Genomic DNA, 17,221 nt, shown 5'->3' on the forward strand with positions numbered 1-17,221 from the left:
CAATACTCATTGTGCAGAAACACTTCGTTCCAAGTTAAAGTCAGCAGTGAAGGGTTACCCTCAGTGAAAGTATAAAATATTAGCATTAAAACGTAAAGTTCTAAACAGAAAAGTGCTCATCATGCGGAATGGCCCTTTTCAGAATAATACTGTATATGTAGTTTTTTTTTTATTACTGGTGGTACATCATGTGACTGTCGCAGCAGGTAAAGGTGGAGAATCTGTAGAGTAACTAGTAACTACAGGTGAGAGGGTCAGTATTTACATGATGTGGTGAACTGGAAGTACAGATTAGCCAAAAAAAAAAAAATTAAGATATTCAAGTACAAATACCTCAAAATTTTATTTAAGTACAGTACTTGAGTGAAGGTACTTAATTACTTCGCACCACTGGAAAATAAAGTCTCTCCGAGATGGACTGACACGTTGTTTATTTATAGGATTTATTGATATCGGAAAAATGTAGAATAACAACACCATCCTTTAAGATCATAACACGAATACATCACACTGAAATGCTGCCTGGTGCACTTTATAAAAACTTCTTTCTGAGCATCAACGTTCACTTTCGACCTGGAAACACCAGTTTGACAACATAATCTTATGCTCCACATGAGCTTTCTCTGGAGGTTTCAGCTGACTTTGCTCAGTCAATATGAAGTTGGCACCTCACCCCTGATACCAGGTGACGTTTTCACCAAAATACACGGTGACACCTGAGCAAACTTCATGAGCTGATGAAAGTGTGTGACTCGCAGCCCTAAGCTGCAGAGAAGAACACAGACGCACACCTTCTGTGATTAGTCCTTTTAATAACATTAATCATGACACTTTGTGAAAGAGATCAAGTATAATTCAGGAAACATGATGCGTGTTTAAGGTGTGGCAGTGCAGAGCGAAGCAGAAACTATGTGGATCTGCTGCAGATTATATATTGACAAGGTTTCTTCTAGGCCAATGACAACACGTTGAACTTTAATCTTTCCACATCAAAAAGAAAGTGTTGTTCAGTCACATCAGTGATTCACATTCACCTGTCTAACCTATCGAACAGCTCCCAGGGTTTGACCTCTGGGACTGTCCTTTCAGTTCAGCTTAAATGCAGCAGGATAGAAGAACATGAAGTCAGTCTTTTTGGAATTTGGAAGTCCAGCCTGTGTAGGGAATGACTGACTCAGACCTGAAGAGGAAGAACAGATCCTCACCTGGTCTAAAACGGTGACAAACGCAGCAGGAACTAAATCAGGAACTCAAAGTCCGTTTTATGTGTTTCTGTTCGTCTCCGCTGCATCTGAAGAACTTGAACACTCAACAACTTAAAACGTTCAACAATAAATATCACAGAAAATGTCCTCCCCTGGTCCTGGTGGCACGCTGTGACCACGCCACACCAGCTTTTCACATGTCTGAAGGTTCTCGTTCATCCAGGTCCACGGTTCTTCTCAGCACTCACAAGCCTCTCAAATGGTTAAATCTTGCAGCAACTTAACTTTCATTGGAATGACTGTGATCAGCGGATTCGCTTGAAATCGGTGCAGATTTCTGCATCAACCTCGTCTTTGATTGATAGTGGCAGGCCGTCTTGATAGAGCTGACCTCCACAGTAGAGGGAGCTGTTGTAGCTTCTTGGCTCTGTAGCTCCATTCACATTTATTTAACCTCCTCTATTGGAGCATTAATTGTTCCTCAACACAGCAATGATAGAAGACAGGAGCCTGTGGTACAAATGTGTCTTTAACTGTGTGAGCTGGTTGTCTCATTAGCAGCTAAGCTAGACTAACGAGGTCATGAGCTTGCTAACTGACCGTTAGCAAGCTTGTCAGCTTAGGGAGCTTTAATTTTCCTCTTCATTTACTTTTTATTGAACTAAATGATCATCCATGATCAAACAGAGCAGTACAACAGACTGCAGGGGTTTTGAGACTGATTGGCTAGCATGTTAGCGGTTAGCTTGCCCACCAGAGCACTACACCCACTGGACATGTTTGCATTGTCACCATGACAAGTTCTCTGGTGCGACCAGGCCCTAAAGCAGCCACAAGGTTTGTTTTTGACCACTGAACAAACCGCTTTGCCCCAGCAGTTCCTGGGTATCGGTTAGCAGTGCCCCTGAGCAGGGACTTTTGGGGCCAAGAACTATGGAACTAAATTCAGACCGGTGTTCCTCTGTTCAAAATGCAGGTCAAATTCCTGAGGTCCTGAGATGGTTCCTGGACCCCTAGAAAAGTCCCTGCGCTGGGAGGGGGCTTTTACAATCAGCAGGATTTCTCTAAAAGTGTTCGTGAAACAACAGCAGATTAAGAGCTGCGCTATCAGGGTCCGCCGACCCTTCATGAAGACGCTGGAAGCCTTTTGTGCATTTTCTACACTGCAGCATGCACAGTTAAAAAAGTCGCAGTTTATCAGGGTGTCATCTAAAATCCAAAGGGACCAAGAAGAGTTCCTCATTAGAAGAACACCCAGAGAACAGTAATTTGAAAGCGTTCACTAGAATTCATTTTTCAGAAAAGCTCTCAAAGAAACTTCCCGTTCCTGAGAGGCCGTCAGTCCTTTGTCAGTGTGTGGCTGTGTGCGTGTTTGTTTGTTAGTATTCTGTTAGTTTTCGGTGGTTCTAGGTTCTGTTTGTTCTCAGGTTAGCTGAGTGCCGGATTGTCCGTTGGTGCCACCTGTAGTCAAACAGCTGCTCTCATTCAGGTTACGGTCTGCTGCCGAGTCTGAAAGAAGGGGAAACACAAGGGTGGGGATGAGAGGACGAGGAGACAAAGACCATGAGGTCAAAGAGAGAGAAAAATCCTGACTTCATGAGGGTTATTATCAGGTTTTGATTTGACTGTTCATTGATCTTTATTGTTGTTTCTTGTTTGTGGTGCTCAGTGAGCGTGAACTCAGTGTTATTATCTGTGACTTTTACAGATAAACTCCAGGTTAGGACGTGTCTCCTGGGACAGCAGAGCAAAGACTTGATCAATGGCTCCATCTAGTGTCTGGTTTTGGTCTTTCAGCTCGTCAGATTTTTACGTTTTGGGTGACTGACCTTTGACTAAATGCAGCTCTGTCACCTCCTCTGGGTCGTTTCTGGCCTTTGAGGTGCTTCCTGGGTGAAAGAGAGACATAATGTGTGTGAGATCGTCCGAAATAACAAATCAGCATTGAGCTCTAAATTTCAGCACCTGCACGGACTCTAAATGAGGACTTAGCTTCTAATCCAGATTGTCAGAAAACTCCCTGAGCTCTTTGCTCTTTGTACTTTCTTGTTTTTCTTGCCTCGCCTGCTCCTCCCTCAGCTGCTCACTTCCCTCCTTTCTTAGACTCCATCTCTCTGACCCGGATCCAGTTAGTTGTAACTGGTCTGACTGGTGTGGGTGTGGAGTGACAGCTGTAGCATTAATATCTTGGTTTCTATTCCAGTTTTTGTTGTTCAGGCTGCCCTGAACGCTCACTCTGAGACACAGAAGCTGGACTTCACTCTCAGAACTTCATGTTTTATGCAGAAACACACACCTTCACCGATCACTGCGTTTGTGGTTTTTCTCTGAGAACGTTCAGCAGTTTATTTCTACCACAAAGAAATAAAAACGTCTTGATTTAAAGCTTGTTAACCTCCACAGCTGTGAAATGAACTCTTAATTTAATGTACTTTTTATTTGGGGTCTGGTGAAGAAGTCAGCTGCCTTATACATCGATGTTATACTAAATTTAACAAACATTTTGCATTTTTTTTAGCTTTCTTCACAGTAAAATATAATATTTTAGCAGGACCCAAACAAAAATGTTCATGTGTTCCTTTTAAAAAACTGAAAACATCATAGAAATGTTAATAACAATCAATTTAAGACCAAAACCAGACTTTTTCTGCCCACCGCCAGTTTGAATTGGAGTTATGTGAAAGCACATATTCTCAATGGTGTTTTAATTTGTGTTACACTCTGTGTGTGTGTGTGTGTGTGTGTGTGTGTGTGTGTGTGTGTCTCGTGTCTGTCCAGTCAAGCTGTCTTCTTTCTATCTATTAATGTCCACATCTCTTGCAGTCCATCCGTACCTCTCATCTTCAGGTAGGCCAGCATGCCCGCCATAACGAGAACCAGCGCAGCGATCACCAGACCGACAATCCACCAATAAGAGGGCGCCTCTGAAGTACTCCGCTCACCTGCACACAGGTAACAAATACACACACATATTACATGTCTGAAGTCTGATAGGACACTCACTGGAGCAACAAACGTGTATGAATCCACCACTGAAAATAGTCCCGAAATGCTCAGTGTCCTCCTGTTTTTTGGTTAAAAACTACAGTGAGCAGCTGAACCTTTTTTTTTGAATAAAACTAGATTTTTGTGAGGTGTTTTCAAAGATTTGTGTCTTCAGTGGGAACCAGTGGACTCTGGGCTGAGACAGGAAGTCAGAAAGTGTCAGTCTAACAGGTGTTCGTGACCTCACCGACGGGACCGTCGATAGTGACGTCAGTGCGTTCGGTGTGAGTGTTGTACGGCACCGAGAACACACAGCTGTAGCTGCCCGTGTGCTCCGAGTGCTTGGGGTCCATCAGCCGCAGAGAGCCATCTCCAAACGGGACCCTGAACCCGTCCAGCTCCACGTGGTTGTTCCAGGGCGGCGAGAAGACGCTGTGCCCCGACCGGCTGTCGAAGGTGAGGATGTGGGAGAGGTCCTCGCCGTTGGAGAAGCTCCAGTGGAGGAAGGGGTCGTTCAGGTAAGGAGGGGCGTAGCAGGGGATGGTCAGATCTTTCCCTTGAGTTCCTCTTATTTCTACCAGAGAGCAAGAGTGAAAGGTTTGGTTCATCTGGTTGATATCGACCTCATCCTTGATGGGTCAGTGTTGGGCCGAGCTCTGTCCTCTTACCTCTCTCCCTGAGTGAGGTGGTCCAGGTCGGGCCGCCGTAGGACGTCGTGACTTTACAGATGTAGATGAGGTCAGGTTGTCCGTTGAGCCTCTTGAGGCGGCTGTCCACCGTGTAGAGCCCCTGTTTGTCGGCCAGCATGCGCGTGATTGGTCGCAGGTCCTCGAAAGTGGGCGGCTCAGTTGCCCAGGTTACGCGAGGAGCCGGGAAGACATTGCGGACGGTGCACTTCATCTCCTCGTAGCCGCTCAGCCTCGTCAGCTCCAGAGACAGACCTTGGATGGGAGCTACACACACACACACACACACACACACACACACACACACACACACACACACACACACACACAAAGACACTCACAGCATGCTAAAATGTTTCCCAGCAGCCCCTGATGATAGACTCTAAATGCCAGGGCCCAATATAGCCAGCCAGCGGGTGATACCATTCTCATGAAGATAACATTAGAGCTGAGTTAACATAATATAACAACGCCACAAACATTCTTACAAGCAATGGAAATACTTGGAAAAAGCTCTATGTGTTGAGTGGCAGAATAAAAGTATTGGCATGGAAATCTGTGAGCGGGAAGGTTTGAAGTGATTCTGAAGTAATTGTGCACGCAGCAATCAGAATAAAAGCAGGAGATTATGAAACAAGGAGTCTGCAGACGTGCTGGTGCCTCTGTGAGACTTTAAGCTCAGCAGGTGGGCTAAATGCTAACATCAGCATGCTAACATGGTCGCAGTGACGATGCTAAAATGCTGTTTAGCATCAAGGTACGAGACAAAGTGAAAGCTTCACTTTTCTTTTACATGAAGCTGGATCAATGATCAAACATTCGTCTTTTTCTGTGTTTTTCTTCAACAGATCTTTTTCCATTTTTTGGACTAATGGAAGAGTCGGGATCGGCCGCAGCGAGCTGGTGAAGAGCTGCTCAGCATGGTAATCACATCACGTTGTAATTATGATTGACTGTCCTTTATCAAAGCAACATGAGTTTGTTTGGCTGATCTGAAACCAGGTGCAGCAGCTGCTGGTCGAGTGCTTGCTGTAGTGTTAAAGTGCAGCTGCAGTTACCACCAGGTGTCACCGAATGAACCAGGACTGCAACCTGAAGGATCATGAACTAATACCATCTCATCGTGTCGGTAGCAGACAGGTAGTAAACCTGTCTGGTCCTGTGATATTATGGTTTAACTGTTGAGTCCAGTAGTTTGTTTTTCTCTGTTTGACTGTTTGGTGTGACAGCATCCTGCTCTCACGTCAAACCTTATTTCTAAACTCACCTTCCACCTTCACGATGACCTTTGCGTTGTGTTCGCCCTTCGAGGTGCTCACATGACACCTGTACGTGCCTCTGTCCTTCAGCCCGCTCCCCCTGAGGATCAGCGTGGCGTTTCCGCGGGATATCAGGTGTGGGAAGATGGAGGCGCGGCCAGCGATCTGCTCGTGCCTGTAGTGCTCTTCGCTGCTGTCGTCGTCATCGTCGTCGTCATCATCATCATCATCGTCATCGTTGTCCCTCTCGTACTTGTACACCACCACGTCCTGCCTGAACCACTCGACGGTCTCCTTGCTGCCGGGTGTGAAGCTGCAGGGGAGCACGCACTCCTTGGAAACAAAGCAGGTCACAGCGACATCTGAAACACGACGTGGAGAGTCAAGGTGAGGTCAGGTGAGGTTTGGCTTCCTTTGGTTTAAATGTACGAACACACATATCATATCATGAGGTCAGACTACATTTGGCAGCTTTTTGCATGAGCAGAGGCCATGACACCGACCCGTTCTCTCACGCTGGGGCCCCTGGAGGAGTTTCCTGCTTTGGCCAGTTGGTAATCCAGCCTTGCTTTGAGGTAAGAGCGCTGCACGAGGAAACTGTTGAGCATCAGACTCCTCTTTGTCAGGCACAGATTTCCGAGCATGAGAAACTGCTGCTTGTCAGATATCAGCATGACTCCGCTGAAACGTACAAACTCTCGCGGTCTGTGGTTGTTTCCTTCAGATGGTTCAGATTACACTTTAACAAACACCTCTTCAAGCAAGAAACCTCTTTATTATAGTTTCTATGACACAGTTTTCAGACAACAAAGGAGGAAACACTCCTTGTGGTCACGTTTGCTTCATTATCACCACAGAGACTGTCTTTAATGTTACAGCTGCCTGTTTTAATGAACTGAACTGTTCCCTGGTGCTCGTTTACGACAGAGCAGCACTTAAAACATTTACACTGACAGCGGAGGCAGAGATGTTTGGGTTAATGAGAGGCAGCAGTCACTTCCTCCAGCAGATGAAGGCAGTCTGTATGAATGTGGAAGTCATTTAGACTCAAAGAAGCGCTTGAACTGGTTTGGTTCCAGCCTGTGTGAACAGTTAATGTTCCGCTTCTCTTCAGTCTGAACGTCAAAGTGCCGTACGGAGAAGCTGCTGAAACGTAGCTTGAACTACCTGCTAGCTGACAGCTGAAACCATCAAACTGCATTGTCATCAGTACCCACGCATCGTTAAATAAAAATCAGAAACCTAACGTAGTGTCAAAGTGTCATCTCTCACCATCGTCAGTCCGATCATCAATCTTCACACCATGATCAATCTTTTGTCTGCGAGCTGCTCAGAATGACATCAAAACAAGTTTTAGGAGCTTACAATAACTCTGATTCTTCTCCCAACGTCTCGGTTTGTTGTTGGAGCAGCTGATTAGAGAAAAGACGTCCAGCGTCTGATCCAAAATGTTATCGTAATATAACCGAAATGAAGTTTGGGTTTGTAGGTTCTAACCTTTGTTTTAAACGTATTTGATGACGACATTTTCAACATGTAACCAGGAAAAAATAACACCTTTATATTCATTATATACATTATTACACACAGGTTTCAAGAACTGGACTCGCCTGAAGCAGCAGTGGCACAGAGTCGTGAGTGCTGCACGATCTGGAGTTCAACAGCTGGCTGTGAGTTACAGCATATAAAATAAGAGTGTTGCATCATCCGGGAGAGTCCCGTGGCTAAAGTAAACATGTAACATTGAGGTCGTCGTTATAAGAAAATACATGAAACCGCTTCCAGAAGTGGAGTCTCAGGATCGTGTTTCAGCGCTTTAATGTGAAACGGGGACATAGTTTTAAGGTGAGAGTTTTCGGCTGCCTCACAGCGAACACATCTCACAGCTGTTCACCCTGAACTTCCCATCATTGCCACACATCCAGGGTGGAGGGGATTATCAATCCACTGAAGTGACATTTACTGGCCCACGCGTATGACACAAAACAGGAAGTCAGACCTTATTCTTGAGAAATACAAGCGGGGAAAACTTCCACGTGAACTTTCCAGTTTTTACACGCCTGTGTGACCGAACAGATACATGACAGGAGGAAAATATCCAAACCACGTCTCAGCTACAGTAAATGTCGTGTTTCCACAGTATCGTATCTACTGTAGCTACGAGCGCCGCCAGCTTGTCTGAGCTTGTGTGTGCAGGTGTACAGGTGTGTTCATTTCAGGCAGAGGCTGGAGTGTGAACACATTTCTGGTTGTTGAGCTGTTTTATAGAAAATAAAAAATCAATACAACACAAACGCAAATGGAAAAGACTTTTCATCGGTTCATGGCCGTACTGGATGCTGTTGTTTTGTTGGGGACTATTTTCAGCGGCGGATCGATCTACGTTTGGTGATCTGCAGCCTTTATTCTGTTCAAAAATATATTGAAAATGTTCTCTGAAGGTAATCCGAGTGAGTCAAATCTGACTGTTGTCAGTTTGTTTGCTTTAGTGCAGGAGCACGCAGAGGGAACCTCGAGCTCACTTTACTTTGGTTTGACTGTAGGCGTCAGTTTGGAAGGACTGACTGAGGATTTCGTCCTCCATCATTTTCACTGGAGGTGTGTTTGGAGGGAGTCTCTGAATGTCCAGAATGAGCAGGAATGATTCCAGCCAGCAGAATCTGTCAGTGCTCACGTGGGCACTGACTGTAAACCAGATGTGAGGACCGCTGAACCCGTCGTTGAAGCGTGTTGAAGCACCTCTGCCGACGAGCTAAGGGTGATGTCATTGCAGGTGTTTTCCAGCAGCTGTGCAGAGTCTGCAGGCTCTCAGCTCGCTCACGTCGGAGCCTCAAACTGTGTGCAGGATTTCTTACCCATCGCTTCTACCTTTTGTCTTCACGGTGGCCTTTCTGCCCGCCAGCAAAGGCAAAACACCTACTGTGGCACGTGACGCCCCACAGAGAGCAGCACTGAATTAACTCAACCGCAGAGATTATTCCCACAGAACCTCCTAGAAATGTTTGCAAAGCTCTGGTCTGGTTTCACACGCCTCCACGACCTCTTCTTCTTCATAACTGGCTCGCTTCAGCCGCCGTCCTCCGCTTGCTCTCAGAGGCTCGTCCAGGTCGACCGTTGGAAGACGCTGGTCATTAGTTTGGTTTCATTGGTGAATGAAGGGATTCACCTGAGCGGCTCTTTCAGCACCCCCCCTGCCTCTCTGACTGTGTCATGACTGATGCTGCCTGCTCATGCCCGCGGCGCTTCCTTTCATTCTCACTCATCTTGTAAACCAAAGCTTGGACGGCAGCAGAGGAATGACTCAGACCTCTGTGTCACACCTGCACGCTGCAGCACAGCGGGCGAGCCCTTCACCTGCCTGGCGGCCCCGCGACATGGGGCCCCGTCACGCGGTCCTGTGACTTTTCGTGCCCTTGCAGAAAGTCTTGCGGTGAAACGTTTGCACTTGAACAATCAGCTGAGCAAACACAGTTTCTTCAAAGCAGCCGCCAAAGTGCGAAACATTTACTTTCCATTCATTTCATAAAATAAACACTCAGTCTCGTCCAGATATGCACTTTAACCGCTAAATAAACAGATGAGTTCTTCTAAAGGAGATTACAAGATGAGTGATAGCAGAGTGTGAATAACAGCCGAGTTCTTTCCAGGAGCAAAACCGGAGAGCTGCCTCAAACAGCCACATGCTGTAAGGGTCATTTTCTTGACCTACGTGTCTTTAAACGTACTTGTGCATCAAGTTTTCCTGCATGAATCTGTTCTTTAGATTATTACCACATTTACCAGGTGCTCCAGATGTTAGGAGTCAAAGGAACCAGGAGGGACGCAGTCAGCCTCAGAGAGAGAAATGTTGAATGTGTGCCTTTCTGTGTTTTTCGTGCCACGTAGTGCCTGTGTTTGTGTACATATCAGATTTTCTGCATTTGACCCTCTTTTGTCTCTGTCTGCTCCAGATCTCAGCGATGAAGCTGGTGGGTAAAATGTTTGCGTAACCCTCAGGAATGATGGTCACAGCGTTTAAAGTAGACCAGACTTTTCCTCGAAGTTCAGCTGTTTCACTGTTTCTTCACTCGCTGTGGTCGGACCATGTTTCCACCCTGAGCTCATACCTGACGTCAGAATTTTTTTTTTTGGGGGGGGGGGGGGGGAGTGTGGAAAAGCTGTGTGACAAACACGGCACAGTTCTCTGTGGAAGACAGAAAAATCCTTCAATCTCGCAACTTTCAGACTTTCCTCCACAAACCTGATCTGTGTATCAGGTCGTGTAAGGAAACGCTTCAGCCCTTTAATCCCTGTCAATGATCCCCTGCTGCAGATCAGTTGAGGCTGCTGGACAAAGAGGCGTTTGTGTCTTACCTGGGGTTTTGTCCTGCGTGGCGAGGCTGACCCAGAGGAGGAAACAGGCCCAGGTGTGTATCAGTGACATGGTTTTGTTTCAGCTGCACACATTTACCGTTCGGACATGCAGAAACACACGTAGACAGGCCCTCAGTCCATGCTTCTTCCACTGTGGTGATTTCAGGTGAGGCCTCTGCGGCGCTCTGCATCAGACGCACATACAGGGAGAAGGGAGAGAGGAGGCGTAATTAGAGGCACATTCCTGATGAAATGGACACGGGAAAATAAACAGTATGAAACGTGACGGAACATGTGCAGCTTTCCGAGGAGAAACCAGGTTGATCCTCGGAGGATTCGGCTGTCTTCACCCTCAAACCTCCCCAAAAAACCAAATATAAAAGTGAGATTTGCAGCTGGAGCCCGGCACGCTTTCATCTGCCACAAACTCCGAAAACCTGCAATCCTTTTTCGCTTTGTTCACCGTCATTCCTCTCTGTCATTTCTTGGGTTTATCCTCCGTGTCGAGCCCTTCTTTTTATCTCTGGAGCGGTTTGATAAGTGAGAAGGAAGAGGATACGTCTGTCGTTCACGCACAATAAAACCCTCTCACTTTATCTCAACGCCATCGTGACTCCAAAACAAACACAGGTGAACGTGGTGCCGAGCATCAAAGAGCGGGAGGAAATGCGAGGTATCCTGCCGCTGATGATTCTGTCGTGACGGTTGAGGAAATTTACTGGAGCACGTTTGAAGCACGCAGGAGAGGGAGAGTTTTATGATGAGTCGGGTGATGAAGTGCGGTGACGTGTTTGAGCTGGAGGTGAGTCAGGCCTGCTGGCACATTGTCTAATGTGTACACGTTGCTTCCTGCGTTAAAGCTGAAGACAATTCCCTCTTCAAGTGTCGAAGAAGCGCATTGTCTCATATTTACTGCCGGTGGCTGAAGAAGAAGGGCAGCTCTTGGATTTTTTCCAGTTCTTCCTCTTGTAACAGAGGAAAGGTGCAGCAGCAGGCGTGCACTGAAGGACTGATGACTTTTGTCTCCGCTGGTGTCCTGCAGCAGAACGAGTTCGTCCGTCCTGTTTTAAGCGTTGACAGACGACCTTTGTCTCTTGGTTACAAGCTTTTTGCAGCAGAAACAAAAGGATCAAACTTCAGGAACGCACGGCAGACGTGGCAAATCAGATCAATAACCAAATCAATAAATGATTCTCATTCCAAATCAGTCAACTTTAACAGAGAACGTTTCCTCCCTGCTGCAGAGCAGAGGAGCCGGAGCCACGTTAGCCCAAAACAACTGACTTTTCAGGGTCACATGAGGTCAGACGAGGCAGCGCTTCATTACACTAAAACTCAAAATGTGTGCAGGGACAAGAAAACCTTTGAATGCCTCGTTCTGTAAGATGAACATGTGTTAATTATTAAACACCAACAAAACTCTTTGACCTCATTAGACTCAGATTATCTTCAACTCAGTGTGTTTTACTCAAATGAAATGAAGGCAGGGAGCAAGAAACATCTGCAGAGGAGTATATTCAATAAACTACGAGGAAAAGCACTGATGTGTCAGAGAAACCATGTGCAGGGAGACGCTTCGCTCACTTTGCTGCATCTAAAACGCACACGAGCGAGCTGTGATTGTGCATCGATAACACATTTATCAGAGTAATTAAGACACGAACGCGCCCTTAAACTCAGCAGCCTCACTTTGAAAAGAATACAGCTGCAAATGACATGTAGAGGAGAAGATATAACACATACCGTATACTGTCAGAATACACCAAGTATAAACGTGACATGAAGTATTTTATGTACTGTGTGTATAGATCTATATTTATGTGCCAGGTCATGCTGATAGAAGGTAAAAGGTCTGATTTCCTCACCTGAACTGAACTTAAATGTCTCGTATTACAAAGCAGATGTCTTCATTTGTTGTGTTACTAACAAAGTGTTGCGTAGTTTTCAGTGAAAAGTGACAACAGACGACAAAATGAAGCTAATTTTGTGAATCTTATTATTCGTGAGGAGTTATTGAGACCGGAGCATTTCCTCTCTGACCTCAGGTGCACTCTGCGTTTATCTCAAACGGCAGCGTTCAGGCTGCTCCCATCACTGACGTCCAGTCATTTAAGTTTGTGTCTAACCAGCTGACTGCTTTTTATGAATGAAATGTGTATTTATAGAGGTTTCTGTGAGGTTTAGAGCTCATCACAGCGCTGGAGCTGCTCTGTTAAAAGTTATAAATAACACTCTGTTAGCGGCTGACCCAGAAAAGACCACAAACAGCTCACAGCGTGTCAATGAATTACAGAAGAAGCAATAAGCTGGTACTTACAGAAGCTGCTGGATATCAGCAGAAAACCTCCTTTGATAGGCTCAGTAAGTGGAGTCTGTGTGGACCTGTGATATCTCAGAGATCTGTTTCAGAGCTCAAATCAGTGCCATCTGTCGGCGCCCTGCCGGGAAAAAGGAGCCAAACACTGACAGTGACTCAGCTGCAGCTCCAGTTCACAAGAAATCCAGAGAAAAGGGGAGAAGCGAGGAGCCGAGTCTGCCGCCTCCCGAGACCGAGTGTTAGCTTGACTGGATCAACAGGTTATTTAGAGAATAGGCAGCGCACACACACACACACACACACACACACACACACACACATACATTTCACCACACACAAGGTACTGGAGGGAAGGTCGCTCCCTCCTCACTCACTCACACACCCTCTGCATGGGTGGAGTTTGTTGTGATTGGCAAAGTCACACACACACACACACACACACACACACACACACACACGCACACACACGGTAGCCCCTTCATAGGTTCCATCAAATGTCAGTGGGGTTTTCTTTCAAAGAGCAGAGCTGTTTTAATCTATGCTGTGTACCATGAGCTATGTGCTGCAGGTCAGACTGTGAGGCTGTCTAACACCTGCTCAGACCCAACACACACACGCACACACACACACACACACACACACACACACGCACACACACACACACACACACACACACACACACTGCTCTGTTTACTTGTAATCACATGCAGCATCATTTAAACACAGCTGGATGAAATGAGGCAGCACATCAAATGTTTTTATCTTGAGCATCTGGAGACTCGGCGTTTCCTCTCGGACAGATCATCACGTACTCGCTCTAATTCACCTTTTAGTCATCGTTTAGTCTCATGCAGCTGAAGTAAAACCAGCACGGGTGACTAACCTTTACTTAACCTGGGAAGTTTTGTTGAGTACGTGGTTCTCTTTTCCAGGGAAGCCCTGCGACACTTACTCACATCCACACCAGTATAACCAGTCTGATCCTCTGAGGGAGGGAGAGCGCCGCTCTGTCACTTCAACTTTTCACCTTTCATTGCACAACTGAGACTGAAGAAAGGAGTGGTCAGGAGCTGCCCTCTTTACCGTCAAACGTATTGATCCTGTCCTCTGACGATCCACAGACTGTTTGAAAGCACCTCGCTGAGCTGATCTCTGACCATCATCCAGTTTATTGACGTTTCATAAATGTGTATTGATCTGGACCTTCAGGTGTGTCCTGCTTTATTATGACTGAACCTGATCTCCAGGTCAAAATCCAACACCGCCTTTATTTTTATCACATTATCTCACAGTGTGTCATCCCCTCCCCGTCCAGTGGAAAGCTCGTATCTCCAGATGCTTGTGCTGAACTGAGGGATGAATTCTTCCTTTATGTCTTCAGAAAATTCTCCTTCAGCTAAATAAACTCTTAAATACCTGCACGTGCATGTGTGTTGAAATGTGTGTGTGTATCTTCCAGAGGTGTAAACTGAGGAAGGGGCTAGGTGAGGCTGGATTAGACTCAACTCGCTCCGCTCCAGCTCGGATTAAAGCTCGTCCGATTTTGACGACCTTTTGTTGTTCGAGCTGCTTCCAAACCCGTGATTCGTTTCCTCGCACACAAGCCTCTCTGCACACACACACACACACACACACACACACACACACACACACACACACACACACACAAGGTGGAGGTGTGCGCTAACCTCATATAATCACACCAGGTGCCTGTTTTTTCATTGTCCCACTGAGAAAATCCTGATTACTGATGGGTGTGTGTGTGTGTGTGTGTGTGTGTGTGTGTGTGTGTGTGTGTGTGTGTGTGTGACTGTTTGTAGGTTAGTGAAAGATTGCTGAGGCTGTAGATAAGAGGATTAGGGTGGAATTAGTGTCATTCCTCTATCGCCGCGAGGAATAGATTCATATCGATTTTAATCAGAGATAGAAAGATCCACAAACGCGCAGATAAAGCGGCCAGAGACAGAGCGCGAGGGAGAGGAGGATTGGATGAAGCTGGACGGAGGGCGGCAGAGACACCTGGAGATCGGCTGGGATGTTCAGCCGGACGCCGAGGAGCTGCACGAATATCTGCTGCAGACGCACGTGCAGGAACATCTCGACGTGCATTTAAGAGACAACTTGAAGAGCCCACTCATGCATTTGCCTTATTTGGAAGTGTTGGCTGCTTTCTGGAGCTCTCTGGTTGAGGAAACTTCCAGCCACCGTGGGATGTTCGACCCAAACCACCGGCGTTAGTCTGCAGGCGGTCAGGACGGTTGGCTGCAGAGACGTGGAGGTGGAGCTGGTGGGTCGCTGCGGCCAGGATGCTGGCGTCGTGTCAGCTGTGGCGGGGAAACCTGTGAAACATGAAGGTGGACGTGCTGACTTGCCTGGCTCTGGCCGTGGTCGGCCACGTTGCCACGGTGAGCGGCGGTCGCGGCTCCGGGCGCAGGAAGCACAAGGAGGTCTTCCTCGGGGAGAACAGCAAGTTCAAGTTTGGAGGGTGAGACACGCAGATGGACACACACTCGTTTAATGTGATAAATTAATGAAGGACAGCCGGATGATTAGCATCACTCAAACCAGCTGCTGTTCTCAAACCTTCATTTTTTGGGCCACTTGGGGGCCAAAGCTGGACGTGTTAGCAAACATCTCACATTTATGCAACCAGCAGGTAAACATTAGCATTCATTTAGAGTTTGTGGCCGCCATCTTAATTTAGCTTGTTAGCTTGCTAACATTCGCTAATTAGCACTAAGCACAAACTACAAGGCTGATGGGATGTCGGTGGTTTCGGTTTCGTTATCTGTTCAGAATGTCGTGAACTAATTACATTTTCACATTATTAAATTCATCATTGTGTTTCGATTAAACTGTCACACTGCAAAGAGTTTTTTTAAAAACGTCTTTTATTCCACACTTTCTTCTTCTGGTGCCTACATTACCCACAATGCAACTGGAAGGCTGACAGTCGTCTCAGAGCTCGGATGTGTAGCTGCTAACGTAGCCTGGTAGTATTTCCATGTATGCGCCGTTATTCTTCCACTGCTCCACCTCTCAGAGGCAGATGTCGTACTTTTTACTCCACTACATGTATTTACAGCTTTAGTTACTTCTTACTTTTTGGATTACTTTTGTTCACACCCCTCCTGACCACCTATCTCCAAATTTGGTGATTTGTGTTGTTTGTTTGTTTGTTTTTTCAGATAAACTGCGTAATGACTGTTTGCTTTAAGACTCTAAGTACGTTTTGCAGATAATACTCATTTACCTTCAGTTAAGTGAGGCTTTGAACGCGTCCACGCCGCCTGCAGTCTGTAACGTCTGCTGTGAGGCTGAGCTCATCCTGACCAACACGCCACGCTGAGGTTCCCACGCTTCGATCACTTTCATTTCCCTGTTTCACCCAAACCACTTTGAGTTGGATCATTATTCCCTAAAGTGACATCACAGCAGCATCCTTCCTTAAAATGTAGTTGTATTCATTTAAAGCAGCAGCCACGTTTCTCTCACAGCCTCCCATTAAACTGTGGTGAGCTAATCATCCTCCGAGAAATCCTTATTTTCAGCACAAACATGGCGAATAACAATTTAAACCACTGAACTGAGGATAAAGAGTTCAATGAATCAGTCATTTAAATATTGAAGATAAGAGTAGTGAAGAAAAAAGATCATGAATATAAAATCTATTCAGACTTTGATTGTGGGGGGGTGATCGCTGCAGAATGACACTGTGTTGTTATAATACTATATTATATTAACAGCCTCGTCTGTGTTTTATGACGTCCCGCACACACACTGAGGCCTTCAGTCTCTGCAGTAAACGTGTGAACGAGATGTTTACGAAGACCAGCCGCTCGTAAACGCCACGTTCGCCCTGTGTTTGCTGCAGCTGTGTGTGTGTGTGTGTGTGTGGCTGCAGTCCGAAAACAATATAACCTTCATCCAGCGAATAATGTCACAGCCCCGCCCTCGTGGTTTGAGTGACAGGTGATCTGTGGGAAACACAGCACAGAGATTAGGGCAGAGTAATATGGAAATGAGTCAGTGGAATGTAGCTAAGTCGATTCACTCAGTACAGGTCTGAAGTACTTGAGTATTTGTATTTTATACCTGTCTCTACTTCGACTCCTCCTCTTATCTTCATTTATCTGACAGCTTTAACCACGTACAGATTCATATTTCTACATGAAAAACCTACAGAGAGCTTCTCAAATATGATGTTTTGTACCTGAATACTTTTACTTTAATACTTTAAGTACATTTTCCTGATGATACTTACTTTTTCTTAGCATTTTCACAGAGCCTTTTTACAAGGTGGTATTAGTACTTTTACTGAGGTAAAGGTTGGGAATACTTCCTCCGGTTACACACACACACACCGCAGTGCTGCGTGTGTGTGATACAGTGTGTGCACAGATGAGTTTAATATGG

General features: G+C 46.0%; 2 protein-coding genes across 3 annotated transcripts in view; one reads left to right on the forward strand and one right to left on the reverse strand.

Annotated features, from left to right (window-relative positions):
- Positions 1-525: 525 nt before the first annotated feature.
- hhla2b.1 (HERV-H LTR-associating 2b, tandem duplicate 1) lies at positions 526-12,886 on the reverse strand. Of its 2 annotated transcripts, XM_076761030.1 has the most exons (8): positions 12,806-12,886; positions 10,489-10,673; positions 6,144-6,497; positions 4,859-5,143; positions 4,433-4,764; positions 4,040-4,142; positions 3,035-3,094; positions 526-2,714 (listed from the first exon to the last, which is right to left on the reverse strand). In XM_076761030.1, the coding sequence occupies exons 2-8, from the start codon at positions 10,556-10,558 to the stop codon at positions 2,629-2,631; spliced, it is 1,290 nt and encodes a 429-aa protein (XP_076617145.1). In that variant the 5' UTR covers positions 10,559-10,673; positions 12,806-12,886; the 3' UTR covers positions 526-2,628. The 2 variants fall into 2 exon arrangements, with proteins under 2 accessions (XP_076617145.1, XP_076617146.1); XM_076761031.1 differs by lacking the exon at positions 3,035-3,094.
- Positions 12,887-15,024: 2,138 nt separating this feature from the next.
- LOC143339600 (gamma-aminobutyric acid receptor subunit rho-3) overlaps positions 15,025-17,221 on the forward strand; it is a 19,025-nt gene continuing 16,828 nt past the window's right edge. Inside the window, exon 1 of the mRNA XM_076760885.1 lies at positions 15,025-15,290. Coding sequence (XP_076617000.1) covers positions 15,154-15,290 — 137 coding nt within the window. The 5' untranslated portion in view covers positions 15,025-15,153. The remainder of the gene's footprint in view (positions 15,291-17,221) is intronic.

This window comes from Chaetodon auriga, chromosome 21 (genome assembly GCF_051107435.1).
Source record: "Chaetodon auriga isolate fChaAug3 chromosome 21, fChaAug3.hap1, whole genome shotgun sequence".
Lineage (NCBI taxonomy): Eukaryota > Metazoa > Chordata > Actinopteri > Chaetodontiformes > Chaetodontidae > Chaetodon > Chaetodon auriga.

Excerpts from the sequence above, each read along its gene's own strand:
- hhla2b.1 (XM_076761030.1), bottom strand. The coding sequence starts at position 10,558 with ATGTCACTGATACACACCTGGGCCTGTTTCCTCCTCTGGGTCAGCCTC. Across the intron at positions 5,144-6,143 it reads GGTCATCGTGAAGGTGGAAG|CTCCCATCCAAGGTCTGTCT; the intron begins GTGAGTTTAGAA and ends GTGTGTGTGTAG. Across the intron at positions 2,715-3,034 it reads AGAGCTGCATTTAGTCAAAG|ACTCGGCAGCAGACCGTAAC; the intron begins GTCAGTCACCCA and ends CCCTTCTTTCAG.